Source organism: Prionailurus bengalensis, chromosome X (genome assembly GCF_016509475.1).
Source record: "Prionailurus bengalensis isolate Pbe53 chromosome X, Fcat_Pben_1.1_paternal_pri, whole genome shotgun sequence".
Classification (NCBI taxonomy): Eukaryota; Metazoa; Chordata; class Mammalia; order Carnivora; family Felidae; genus Prionailurus; species Prionailurus bengalensis.
In genome coordinates, this window is record NC_057361.1 from 101,834,188 (window position 1) to 101,848,985 (window position 14,798).

Genomic DNA, 14,798 nt, shown 5'->3' on the forward strand with positions numbered 1-14,798 from the left:
GATTCAAATAACACTAAAGACAGAGCCAGCCTTCATCCAAATCGTGAGATAGATACTTGCCCTCGGCAGCCTCCCAATCCTCATTCTATTGCTTTTATCTTCCCTACAGGCACGCCACCTTTCCCATTTCTCACCCATAATCTGCCATCAACTCAATGAAAGTCATCCAACTTATCTTGTCTCTGTTTTCCTTTCTGTACAAAATGTACCCTAAGAATAGTATTATGTGAAGGAAATCTGCACATCATATCTGGAAAACAAGTGCTCTAAAAGGAAGCTTTGAATATATTTATTTGCAACTCTCCATTATCCATACGGCCAGAAGGAAACTGAATTACAGTATGTATAAATCAAGGGAGACAGGATAATACTAAAGTCATTTGAATCTTTGCAAGACTGACTTGTCTGGCTATTCTCAAATCGGGACAATCTGTGTTTGGATGCCAATTGTATAACCAGTATCTGTATAAAAGATGGCCTTGGAGAATAAGACAAGGGTGGCTTACAAGTCCCCAGATGAACTGCATAGACACAAAAGTCACAGTTGGTTTTATAAAGTTGCATTCAGATGTGGGCAACAGTACATCTGGATCAGACAGATGTGACGTGGTCAAGAAGTGATACATTGAGGAAATAACACCAGAACTTAACGAATCCAAATGAGTAGTTTCCCTCTCAAAGGACTAACTCCTGGAGACAACATCCATATTTCTAACAAACACTGCCATTGTTAGTTACACAGAGGCAAGTAGTCAACTGCGCGGATAGCTAAACCATTGAAACTGAGAAAGTAGAGTTTCAACTCATCCTATCTGTGAGCACTATGATTGCCTCCAGTCTTTCTCTGCCTTTTCTCATCTCCTTTCATCTCTCCCTCTGCACACTGTTTTTGGCCAACCAAAGGAAAAGGCAATTCGCCAAAAACGACAACAATTTTAACCAAACAGAACCGATAAGGTACAAGCAGCACTAGAAGTCGTTAAGTCCAGTCTAAGCAAAAATCAGAGGACCTCATCATCACATCTAGTTATTAAAATCCCTATGAAATAGTGTCTTTGCTGAGGATTTGAGGGGAGTCAGGCCTCAATTTTCAAAGCATCGTGGACTGTGCTTGTCTACAACTACAATAGAAATATGTGAAAGAAAACAGAACATGTGTTAAAACGATTGAGCAGAAATGGAAGGGCAGCTAAGAGCCAGGCACTTTCTGCTCTCCAGCCAACAGCTCTCTCCTAACTCCCTTCTTATGCCCATTGATCTTCACTGTTTTATTTTATCTGTTTACCTATTTTACCTGTAGTGGTCATTTCTTTTACATTAGTCTTTTATAAAGGATTTAGAGGTACTTGGCATTTATTTCCAAACTTGAGGCGGGTGTGTTGCCATTTCAAAAAGAAAAATCTAACCATTTTAATTTTTATAATCTTGGGGACAAGGAAGCTAAGACTGTTAGCGGCCATTTGAACCATGGAATTTAGCAATATCTGATACAAAAAGAAAATTCCTTTTCTTAAGTTTATGTATTTTGAAAGAGAGAGAGAGAGAACAGGGGAGGGGCAGACAGAGAGGGGAGAGAGAATCCCAAGCAGGCTCTGGGCTGTGAGCACAGAGCCCAAAACGGGGCTCAATCCCGCAAACCGTGAGATCATGACCTGAGCCAAAACCAAGAGTCGGACACTCAACTGACTGAACCACCCAAGTGCCCCAGAAAATTCTTTTTAAATTTTTTTATATTTATTTATTTTTGAGAGACAGAGTGAGACAAAGTGAGTGTGGGGAGGGGCAGAGAGAGAGGGAGACACAGGATTGGAAGCAGGCTGCAGGCTCTGAGCTGTCAGCACACAGCCTGACGCGGGGCTTGAACCCACAGACCGTGAGATCATGACCTGAGCCGAAGTCGGACGCTCAACCGACTGAGCCACCCAGGTGCCCCGAAAATTCTTTTTTTAAAAAGAGTTTTAGAAATAAGATGATAGGGTCAATGACTTATGCCTATTAGGCAGAGCCGCTTTCTCTATAGCCCCCTCTGTACCATTCACCTCTTTTCCCTTTTCCTCTTCTTCCTTGATACCTGTTGGTGAGCTCTGCTGTGTTCACGTCTTTTCAGAGAGTTTAGGGAGAATCTAGTCTTGATTGTCTCAACCTCAAGGACGTGGGCTGCTGCATCTAAATGCTGGACACCGGGGAGACATTCAGGCTGTAGAATCTAAGACATTACAAACAAGCAAAATGTACACAAACGGAACAGAGGGCGACCAGAAGACAGCCAACTCTTAGCCTTAAGCAACAGGATGTCTCATCTCCCTAAATACCTGTTACCTCCTTTCTGTTTCTACTATACTTCTCTTCTCCCCATTTTGTCTGTGGGGCTGTGTTAGTACTTTCTGCCCATACGGATGGATGAGGCTTCGGGGCAATCGGTAGGGGCCAGTGTCATGTAAGTCTGGCCACCAGAACAGCTTGAGGTGACCTTCCCCTGGCTTGATTTGTGTTGCTGTGGATGCAGTTCATCCCACAAGGACAGCAAGGCTGATTCCAGTCTGAGGTGCACCAGAACTCATTTCCAGGCATGTTTGTCATAAAACATGGGTTGACTGAGAAACTTCTAGGTCCACAATGGCATGGTTGATGTGTGGTAGAAAGAGGGGTGCAGGGTATGCCTATGGAGATGTTTTCAAAGTATAATATGTTTACTGGAGAGGAAGATACCCAAGCAGGAATACATGGGGCATACGTGACAGAATGAAGCCTTCTGGGAGGAAGTGGGCATGACTGGTGAGGTAAATTTGAGCTGGACCACTCCTTTTAGTATCCCTGCCAAGAAAAGGAGAGTGAGGGAACATCTTTCTGGAAAGAAGTTGTATGGTGCGTAACCAGACTGAAGGACTGACTCTTATGCCTTAGGACAGATGTGAGAGTGCTGGGATACTTTCTCTCTCCTTCCCTTTTGTTAATTCTGTGTTGCCATTTTACCATGCTATGGATATTAGGAAAACAGGAGTGTGACACTTATCAAAGCGTGAGGGGTGCAAGAGATACTGCTTCTTAGTGCAGGTTGTAGCCATCGGCCCCGAAGACGAGGATGGTGACAGAAGCATTCTCAACCCCCTTCTTTCAAGGAAAGGAGCTCCACTTGTCCCGCCCAGGCTTTTAAGACACAGGACAGCATGAGAGGGCCCACTCTTCAGCCCCTCCGGCAGGCAGGTGGGCAGCTGGTCAATGCTCTTGTGTAAAACTTGTTAACTGACACATGTGGTTTGGCACAGTGAGTGAATTAAAGCCATTTGTTAAAATTTTGTCCCAGGCTCTTTATTTGTATATGTGTTATGGGGAGGGATTGGGGAGTTGGGAGACAGCCCCAGTTGGGGCTTCTACTAGACTTCATACAAAGTAAGTCTCTCGGCTGATCGTGGTGTGAGGGCAGCAAAGGGGAGAAAACAGTCTTAGCTTCCTTCATGAAAGAGGACTTTGGGACAAAACTCATCCCAACAAGTTAATGTTAATTTTTTTAAAAGGTGGGGTTTTTTGATTATCAGAAAGGAGGAATGATTCCCAGTGATGCAAAAACTACTTGGCTCTTTGTGCAGTCTCCATGGACTCATGGCCCGCTTTTGAAAGGAAGAAAGAAGGGGCCATGAGTAGTAACTGGAAAAGCTCGTTCACTAAAATATAAAGAAAGGTGAATTAAAAGAAGTGGGGGGAGGGATGGTGGCTAGAGAGGTACACAGGGGGCCCTGTGGGTATTGCTTACATTTTTGCGTTCGGTTTGTGAGAATCTGTCGGGTCATGTATTTGAAGATATGTGCACTTTTCTATATGATTTTTATACTTTAATAAAAACTTAGAATGCAAAAAAAGAAAACTTTGGGGAACAGGTGTATGCATTTATCAGAACTCATCAAGTGCTACGTTTAAGATGTATATATTTCATTGGATGTAAATTTTACCTTGAAGAAAGAAAAGAAAAGAAAAGAAAAGAAAAGAAAAGTGCTACATTTAAGATTTGTATATTTCATTGGATGCAAATTTACCTCAAAGGAGAAAGAAAGAAAGAAAGAAAGAAAGAAAGAAAGAAAGAAGAAAAGGAAAGAAAAAGAATTACAAACAAATACTGAACTCTAGTTAATGATCTGCCTGCCAAAGTCTTTTAGTTTGAAGTATACTAATATCTACAACTTACTTTGAAATGCATCCAAAAACATGAAATGGATTGATGGATCACTGGGTGTTATATGTAAGTGATGAATCACTAAATTCCATTCCTTGAAACCATGATTACACTATATGTTAACTAACTTGGATTTAAATAAAATTTTTAAAAATAATAAAAATCAAAACTTTGAAGAAAAAAAAAGAAATGGATTGATGGATGGATAGAAAAATACTAATTTTAAAGTCTGAGTTGAGACTATATGGGTATTCACTATACAGTTCTCAATTTTTTTGCGTATTTGAAAATGTTATATTAAAATGTTGAACAAGATAGTGTGAGGAATGGAGGAAGAATTCTCCCCATTTCTTTATGAAGATAAATGTTGGCTTCAGCCCATTGAGGACCTAAACGCGTCCACTGCAACTAGCAAGAGACAGGTATCCAGCAGAAATAGCACAACTCCTGGGAGAAGTGTTTCAGGAGATAGCAATGCCCAGTGGAGCTGGTGGCACCCAGGCAGAGATGGCTTGGTGTGAACCTGAAGAGATTCCTTTACGAGGCTTAGGTGACAGAGACACCAGATGGTAACTAGAGCAAGAGAAGAAGAAAACGGTGGGTGATCCGAAGTAGATGTCGAGACTTGTTTATAAACACATGAGAGACATAACCTGGGTTTGCACCATCATATACAACCAAGCTGTCAGTTTCTCTCTTTGGCATTTCTTTAAGTCACAAATGTTGAAAGTACTCATCATTAGAATCTAAAGCAATCTGCTGTGTTTGGCACATTAAGCTGAAGAAAAGGATTTTATACCTCTAGTCAGGGTCAAACGTTTCAACACTTTCCCAGTTACAGGAAGCATTGTATTTGTACTCAGTGAAGAAAGACTAAAAATACAGGTAAATGAAACAAAACATTTGCTTGAAGTTGGCACCTGTGTTTGTCCTTGCAGGAGCTATACTAAATAAAGACACAAAGCACTAAAATGGAAGAATGCATATTTTCTGCATCGTGCCTGTAGTTTCGGAGACATACTGCCTTAAGAATTAGCCCATATCCAGCATTTTTTTTTGGTACTTGTCGTCATCGTCCTTCTTGTTTTTGTAATTGAGATGTAATTGACATATAACATTGTGTCCAGGGTTTTCTTGATTGTTGAAGAGTGATCCTGGGAGAAGGCCCTTCCATCTCCTCCTCAGCATTCTAACCAACAGATACGGTCAGAACTCACGACCTCCAACATTAATGATTCTCTTTCGATCTCTTTCTAGGGTTTTACCGATATTTTGCTAGAAAGAGTCATGCATGGGGGAGCCAACATTACAGGATTCCAGATTGTCAACAATGAAAACCCTATGGTTCAGCAGTTTATTCAGCGCTGGGTGAGGCTAGATGAAAGGGAATTCCCTGAAGCCAAGAATGCACCACTAAAGGTAATGTTCCATGGCATGCAGAAACCTTAGGCCAGCTTTTCACAGCATCTCAGTGTGGCCTTTATATATTTACGGCCTTCCTGTGACCAAGTCGTCTTCGCTCAGAAAGGTTTCAAGGATGCTAAAACCAAATTGCAGGTGCCACTGCTGCATTTGAAAACTACAATTGCAAATAAAGACGCTAAGGAGAAGGAGGTCTTTTAAAACCTGGGGCTTGGGAATGTTAACTAATTTTTTAATGAATTTCATTTGTAACATGCTCATAACAATTTACAATATTACAAGAACCTGAGTTGGGCAAAGAGTGGGGGCAGTGGGAATAGGTAAAGAAGATTGATAGCCTGCAACAGAAAATTAGATTTTACATTATTTATGTGATTACTTTGTGTTAATAAGTTTCATGAATCTCAGTACACCCGAGTGAATTGGGCTGCAATACAGAGTGCATGGTGCCTATACGTATATTGAGCAGAAATGTTTTCCTGCCTGGAAAAGTATCTTTAAAAATAATTAGATTACCTATGTTGCTCATTTTCATGAAATCAAAATAAGAATATTAAAGGTAGAAAGTCATGCTTAGAGTGCAGATTTTTCACATGTGTTCCCCTATGACTAGAAATCCTATTATTTAAAAATCAGGAATTAAAACAGATAAATTAGGAAAAGTTATTAGTGTAACACAAAGGATCCATCAAGGGTATGTTTTAAGTAACCATTCCCTTGGTGCATTGGTTCAAGTATGAAACTGACTTTAAATTCTTCTTTCCTTATATAGTGAAAGTATGTATGTACCATAGCTGTGGGATCCTTGTGATCAAGAACAGGAATCAAAGTACAGTTAAGGCCTTTCCCTAAAAAAGGAAAAGGGGTGAATATTTCTTTTCTCATGGTTTCAAGATACCCATCCTCACATTCTTCCTGGCAAGAATAGAATAACCAAGAACAATAGAGACATGGACCAGAGAAGAGACACATTCTGTATCACCTAGTCAGTTTCACCCTAAATGAATCACATCAGAACATAATACAAGTGGGCCCTTACTTTATACAATTGGTATGTTCTAGAAAAGTTGTGCATTAAACCTAATTGATTCATTCATTTAAGCCACTCACTAGTTAAGTGGTATTCTGTTGTTGTAGTGATTATAGTATACATGCCAGATTTTCCTAGGCAGTCCCATTTTAAAACATTCTGTCCCATGGTCAGATCAGGTGTCCTCAGATGTTTCAGCAAATATGGTCTCAATCCCTGTGATGTTAGGGTTAGCGTTCACAGTCAGATCTTTTTTTTTAGGATAATTATTTTATCCGGTTTTTATTGAGATATAATTGACATATAGCATTATATTAGTTTTAGGTATATAGCATAATGATCTGACATATGTATATATTGCAAAATGATCACCGCAACAACTTTAGTTACCATCCATCACCACCGTAGGTACAATTTTTTTCTTGTGATGAGAATTTTTAAAATCTACTTCTCTTAGCAACTTTCAAAAACACAATCAGTAGGGGCACCTGGGTGGCTCAGTCGGTTGAGCGTCCTATTCTTGATTTTGGCTCAGATCACGATCCCAGGGTTTTGGGATCACACCCCACATCAGGCTCCATGTTAAGTGTAGAGCCTGGTTAAGATTCTCTCTCTCTCTCTCTCTCTCTCTCTCTCTCTCTCTCTCTCTCCCTCTGCCCCTTTCCCCTTCTCATGTTCTCTCTCTTTCTCTCTTAAATTCATACATACATACATACAGTATTGTTAACTATAGTCACCATGGTGTATATTACCTCCCCAGGACTTACTTCTTTTATAACTGAAGTTTGCACCTTTGACACATTTCCCCCATCCCTTACCACCCATCACCCATCTCTGGCAACCACAAATCTGTTCTCTATTCCTATGAGTTCAGGGTGATTTTTGTTTTGTTTTTTAGATTACACATTTAAGTGAGATCACACAGTATTTGTCTTTCTCTGTCTGACTTAATTTCACTTAGCATAACGCCCTCAAGGTCCATCCACGTTGTTACAAACGGCAGGATTTCCTTCCTTTTTTGTGGCCAAATAGTATTCCACTGCATGTACGTACCACATTTTTCTACCACTCATGTGTTGACGGACACGTAGGTTGTTTCCCTGTCTTGGCTCCTCTAAATAATGCTGCACTGAGTGTGGGGGCGCAGATATCTTTTTGCAATAGTGATTTTGTTTCTTTTGGATTAATACCCACAAGAGGAATTGCTGGGTTGCACAGTGGTTCTAGCTTTAATTTTTTGAGGAGCCTCCATAATGTTTTCCACGGTGGTTGCACCAGTTTGCATTCCCACCAGCAGGGCAAGAGGGTTCTCTTCTCTCCACATTTTTGCCAACACTCCATATTTCCTGTCTTTTTGATAACAGCCATCATAACAGGTGTGCGGTGCTATCTCCCGTGCTTTTGATTTGCGTTTCCTTGATGATTCCAATTTTTTTGATATACTAAATCCACCCACCACCTTTAGGTAAGCTTACACAAATGTAGATTTTTCAGAAACTGCCTGTCCACTGCTTTTCCATCCTTAGATTTAGCAGGTAATAGGTAGAGGCAAGAAATTCATGTATGCATTATGTGCCAGGCACTGTGTTAGCCACAAAACAACGGACAAGGGTAAAAGGATGAAAAGGCTACGCCAGGGTAGTTTGTGTTTGCTCAGAAGTTATAGAGGTTCTACAAAGGAGAAGAAAAACAAGCTTAGCTCTGGATTAGTCATCGATAACTCATGGTGTGTATAAGGTCAAGTCCTCAGAACTTGCTGAGAAGAACCATTTAAGAGTAAAACCCTTTAAATGCTACCTCTTTCAGGCAAAACACTTAGTTTCTATTCCTTGTATATATTGACAGGCTCTGCTAGGGATGAGGCCAGTCATCCCTAAGAAATGGAATATTTGAAGAGATGGTTCGACTTTCAGATTATTTTTGCCTAGTATTAGTCATGGAAACTTGCTCTATACCAATCAGACAAAAAGCCCACTTTCAAAAAGTGACATATAGGGGCGCCTGGGTGGCGCAGTCGGTTGAGCGTCCAACTGCAGCCAGGTCACGATCTCGTGGTCCGTGAGTTCGAGCCCCGCATCGGGCTCTGGGCTGATGGCTCAGAGCCTGGAGCCTGTTTCCGATTCTGTGTCTCCCTCTCTCTCTGCCCCTCCCCCGTTCATGCTCTGTCTCTCTCTGTCCCAAAAAAATAAATAAACGTTGAAAAAAAAAGTGACATATAATATTTTTGATTAGGAAATAAAATTGTCTCCAGATTAAAATCCTACTGCTTAATTTATTCTATATTTTATGAATGTTTCCTTCTGGGGCTTTTTTTTCTTTTTACACGCTCACACACTGGTAAGTAGAAGCTGAAAAAGCAGAAAATTAAATAGCTATTTTGGCATGGCTTGGAATTGCAGACAATTTATGCAGTCAGCTGGAAAAGAAATCACCACCGTGTTGGCTTTGTGTAGTGCTAGAGTGGACAGACACAAAGATTTTTTTTTTTTTTGCATGAAAGAACACATGCCCCCTGTCACAGTCACACTTGAAGATTTGCTCCTGAAAGAAAAGTAACATGAGAAAAGTCAAAAAAGTAAACGGATAGTTGTAAAGACGACAATGTACTCGCTCCCGGGTGTATTTGGGAGAGAGAAAAACTCCTCCTGGGACATTTTGCTTCATTAAAAATATCAATAGAATTCTATATCCTCCCAGTATTTGTCACCCCCGAAAAACAGGGGCCAGCTTATTTTAATCAGATTTGTTGATTCATTTAATGAAAAGGCATCTTCCTTGTCAAATTGCAGATAATCAAATCCCCAGTATTAAGTGACTGGCCTCATCCCTAGTAGCCTATCAGTATATCCAAGGAATAGAAACGAAGTGTTCTTGCCTGAAAGAGGTAGCATCGTGAAGTATTGCCTGTGAATTGTCACCGTTATCAGATTTAAAACTCAATAACAATTGTAATTTTCTACAATCGAAAACCAGCTTTGGTTTTCTGCTCCCCCCACGAAACAAAAACTGATTTATTGCTGGCCAGAGGTCCTAGTTCGCCAGAAACATGGTCCAGACAGAAATGATTAATGTTTCCCTCCAAATTAATTTCAAGCTGTCTAACTTAGCTATTTCCATTTTCCCCTAAGTAAACACCAGACCTGAATTTTCTATTACAAACAGCAATAACCAATCTACATATGCCATCCGTTAGCTGCACATGTATTTTTTTCTCTATAAAGGACCTGGCCTTTTAGTAGTCGCTCACTCAATACAAAACACAGGACTGAGAGCAAGGGAGAGACTCCCTTGAGCCATTCGGTCTTAAAAATCTTAACATGTGCACACATCAGGTAAGAGGCATCATTCTAGAATGAATCAAAGTCAGGCTTGCCCTGAGAGATCTCTTGATTCAAATAATTAAGAGGGTGACTTCATAGAGTACGAGGTGGAGAGTACGAAATGAAAATTCTAAGGAGCAAGGCACGTGTTGAGGGTATCGTTTGTCGTGATACCTTGTTTTCCACATATCCATTTCAGTATACATCTGCGCTGACGCACGATGCAATACTGGTCATCGCAGAAGCTTTCCGCTACCTGAGGAGGCAGCGAGTGGATGTATCCCGAAGAGGCAGTGCTGGAGACTGCTTGGCAAATCCCGCTGTGCCCTGGAGTCAAGGAATTGATATCGAGAGAGCTCTAAAAATGGTAAAGACCACGCTGGGTTATTGGGGTGGGGGCGGGGGGGCCTTATAAAGACACAAAAAAAGTAACACCTCAGTCTTGAAAAAAGCCATCCTAAAGGGAACAGGATCCGAGTCTAAGAAGGTCAGAGCACACAGAAGAGGAGCACAGGCATTTATTCATCAAAATCTAGAAATCGCAAACCAGAAGCTTCTTCCTCGAAGCTTGAAACATTGTCAGTTGAGGGCAAATGAATATTTAGTTCTGTGCTACACTGCGGGTAGTAAATCAAACCCAGTGCCCTCAAAACTGATGGACTGAACATGTAAACAACTTCAAACTTTCTAACCTTTCCAGGCATGTGGTGTTACTTGGGGGGGCTGGGATATTCTGTAGGATGCTCCTAACTTGAAGGTAGACATCACAAAGGACAGCGGCATCCTCTGGCTCAGCAGACAACTCATTAGCCCGGATGGACTGTGGAGCTGAGCCAGGGTGGCAGTCGTTCTGTTGCCAGAAAGAACCTTTACAACGTGCTAATCTACATGGGGAAATGCAGAAATATGATACGTGTCTAGGCCTACTTAGGAAACCTTTTTTCCCGATGCCCCAGAGAAGAACCTAAAGACAAGTACAACAAACCAGGAGACAGTCAAATAGGTCACTTGTTTTTAGTATTTACTGGTAGGCGATCATTTAAGACTTCAGGAAGTACCCTTTGAACAGATCTCATTCTTTACACCAGGAGCAGCGTCGGTCATTCATTGCAGCTTTCTGAGCAAGAGCTCTTTCCTGAATATTTCGTCTGATGCTACATGTGCCTGCCTGCATTAAAATGAGCCTTCCAGAGTACAAGCGCCTCTTATTTCTACTTATGTAATTATCCCAATGTTTGGGATATCCAAAGAAACAAACTGATGGGCAATGATAAGATAATTCTGTGCCCAACCCAGTAATGAAGAATCCGTCATGGCCTCATAACGTACATCATTTTGTGTAGTTGGCTCTCCTACTGCTGCCTTAAATTTGCCAAGTTGGAAGCACTCAATCAAAAGGGGTTAGTAGCCCCTGTGTCTCTCTCCAAGAAAGAGATATGACTCATTCTCCCATCATGCAGATTTTTATGTCATTATGTCAGTTCCCTAACAAATGCCCTAAGTGTAGTTTTATGGAGGTAGCACTGCACAATTTTGAAGAGCAGTTAATTAAATTCAACCTTCATAGCAGTTACAAGATTTGTACTGTCAGGTGAAACATAATGATGACTGAAATACAAAACTCCCTCCGAGTAAATCAAAAGGAGTTTTCGTCAACCAAATCTCAAGGGGCAAGTACCAGCATCTCCAACGGACTCCCCATTCACGGCACGAACAACAAATAGAAAATGGCTACCGGAATGAAGGATAAGAAATCTATCTGGCTAGGGAAAATACTAGATTGATCACACCATTGCGCAAATAGTTTCTGCACGTCGAACTCACTTATAAAGCTCGAGTTATAAGCCTGGTAAGTAACCTTCCTCCCAGGCCCTAAGGATCAAACACTCAACCAAAGGGATGCTTTACCAATTTCTACAGGCCAACTTCTTCCTGCTGCAGCAGAGAGGCTGGAAAGTATCAACATTTTCCAGAAGCACATGTTCCCTTTGTGATAAATGCTCAGTAAAATTCCACTGTTCAGAGGGACTGCAAGGGAAGACGGTCTGAAGTACTAAAGGTTTTACTATAGTAAAAAAAAAAATCCCATTTTATTTAATTAAAAGTGACAATGCATGTGTAAATGCCTCCCTCGCTGTGACTAGCACGTAGTTGTTGCTCAATAAATCATTCTCTTCCTTCAAAGAAACCTGGCAAACATAATCACTGCCTGATAGAGGCTCCGAAGGGGCCTGTTTTAATGAATAAATAAGCATACCCCTCAGTCAGTAAATATTTATTGAGCACCAATGACTGTGTATCAGGCTCAAAGTTAGTATGCAAACATGAAATAAGGTGAGGAGAGGTCACACTTAAATTGTTAATATGTAGGCTCACCTGGGTGGCTCAGTCAGTTAAGCGTCCCACTTTAGCTCAGGTCATGAGCTCATGGCTCATGAGTTCGAGCCCTGCATCGGGCTGTGTGCTGACAGCTTGGAGCCTGGGGCCTGCTTCAGATTCTGTGTCTCCCTCTCTCTCTGCCCCTCCCTGACTCATGCTCTCTCTCTCTCTCAAAAATAAATAAACATTAAAGAATTGTTAATATGTAAATAAATGTACTTAAAGCCACTTGAAAATTGGGTAATCTACAGACTGTGCAAAGACCAGCCTGAGCCTAGCCTGCTGGAACATGTCATGATTCTAAAACATTAAAGCTTGTCCCTTTGTTCAGCAAACATTTATTAAGCACCTGCTCTATTCCAGTTCCTGTACTAGCTGCTGAGAGCACAGGAAAAGAAGGTCTCTCATCTTGAGATGTTCCCAAACTAGTAAGGGAGATGGAAATACAGAGATGATTAAAATGTTATGGTTAGGTTCTCCAGAGGGTGCTATGGGAACCCAGAGGAGAAGCACCTAATAATAGACTGGAGTTGAGCAGGGGTGGGGGGTGGGGCAGCGATTAAAGAAAAGTTCCCAGGTGGGATGGTGGGGAACCGCAACTGACATTCACGTCATTGAAAATAGACTTCCCTCTGAGTCTATTTCTGTTCACCAGAAGTTTTCATCGTGGAGTCTCGAATCTCCCGGATGTACCTAGACTGGTGTCCAATTTGTCTACTGTGTTTAAATACGCTAGATCTTTAGAAATATACAATCCTTAACGAGACTTGAAGCCTTTGCTATTTTCGGGAATGAAGGATTTCCTTAATAAGTACCTATGCCAGTGTGTCTGCCCGACCTACCTGCTCTCCTAGAATTCAAAGCTCAGAATGGAGTGTCAAGAACCCTTCTTGCATCACAGTGTACCCCAGACAGGCTAAGCAATTTCTATCTCAACAAGGGACTTTTACTTTAGCCGGAAGTGTGACATCACCTTCTCTGCAAGCCTGAGCTGACAATGGTGCTTAGGTTTGTTGGGTCAGTAGAACAATCATCTTGTCTTCAGGAAGTCACATTGGAGCCTTTCTCTTTGAACGAGAAGCTCATTTTCCCATCGGTGGTGAACAAGCTCCCTTTCCTTTCAAAAGATGCTCCCTAATATTTGACCTCAGTTCTCGCTTCCACAGCACAAGCCCATTACCACTTCTGACTTGCTAAGTAGCTTGTCACTTTCTGTAAGTAATAAAAAAGTATTCTATCCTTTCATCCTAGGAAAAAGAGACAGATGCTTTTCCTTTGAAGCAAATGGCTTGACCCTTACCAGATGAATCATTCCAGTGACTTATATTTATAGAGGGTCTTGCGTGCAATGTCCCTGAACCATAAAATAATTGGTGAGGAAATCTCTCCACCTGGGAGGGATGGCCTTTTATTAGTTCACAATACTGGGACAGACCCAGGAAAAATTGTGACATATGTGAATCTTCAGGTGGCATCCCACATGGGTGTCCAGGCTCTTCTAGTACCTCTGTCTTTCTTATCTAGTACCACATACCCCTGATTCCTTAGACTTCACAAATTTCATCAGTGCATGGTTTATCCCTCCAAGGCCTGGCTCGCTGCTTACCTGTTTGTAGCTGGGCATAGGTCAAATAAGAGGAGAATCCACCCCTGTTACTGTGGAGGCTGGTAAATAACACTCTCAAGAAAAAGAACTAAATTCATTTCAATTCACAATAATTATCAATATAGCCCGCAAGTATTACAATGCATACATACGACGTGCCAGACACAGTTCTGAACGTTACATGTGTAGAACTCATTTAATCTTCCCACAACTCTAAGGGATAGGTACTAGTGGGATTTCCCATTTTACAGATGGGGACACTGAAGTGCAAAAGCATTAGGGAGCACATCCAAGGTTATACAGTTAGTAGGTGATGAAGCTAGAATGCGAATCCAGGAGCTCCAGAGCCCCTATTACTGAAACCAATTTATGTTGTATTGGGAATGCTAAGACACAGCCACAGCCCTCATGGAACGCATAGTTTAGAAGAATGCATTATGCTAGTTAAGAATACCCTCAGGCTACTCCCTTGAGAAGAGACTAATGATAGAAATCTCACACCCTTGAAAAAGTGGTGGTAGGGCCTTCCCTGTATCACATAGGTAACTGCCTACCACCCACTCAAAGCTTCACAAAATGCCAGAGAAGAAATAAAGATCCATATGGACTTGATCTGGCGGATTGAGCTCAATGACTCAAGATAAAAGTTCTCCAAGCTTCTAAGATCTGTCAGCGGACCTCATCCCAGAGACCTAGAAGGCAGTAATGCGGTGGTATTTTAAAATTTTACATTTTTCCTTCCTACCAGGTACAAGTACAAGGAATGACCGGAAACATCCAATTTGACACTTACGGACGTAGGACAAATTATACCATCGATGTGTACGAGATGAAAGTCACTGGCTCTCGAAAAGTAAGTAGCCAAAACAGATA

At 41.4% G+C, this 14,798-nt stretch overlaps 1 protein-coding gene across 7 annotated transcripts in view; it reads left to right on the forward strand.

Moving 5' to 3' along the window:
- Positions 1–14,798, forward strand: part of GRIA3 (glutamate ionotropic receptor AMPA type subunit 3) — a 265,605-nt gene that overhangs the window by 174,038 nt on the left and 76,769 nt on the right. For all 7 annotated transcript variants that reach the window (XR_006295732.1, XM_043570766.1, XM_043570765.1 and 4 more), the window contains 3 exons: positions 5,426–5,587; positions 10,140–10,307; positions 14,674–14,778. Coding sequence is in view for 6 of the 7 variants with exons in the window: in XM_043570766.1 (XP_043426701.1) it covers positions 5,426–5,587; positions 10,140–10,307; positions 14,674–14,778 (435 nt within the window). In the remaining variant the exon portion in view is untranslated. The remainder of the gene's footprint in view (positions 1–5,425; positions 5,588–10,139; positions 10,308–14,673; positions 14,779–14,798) is intronic.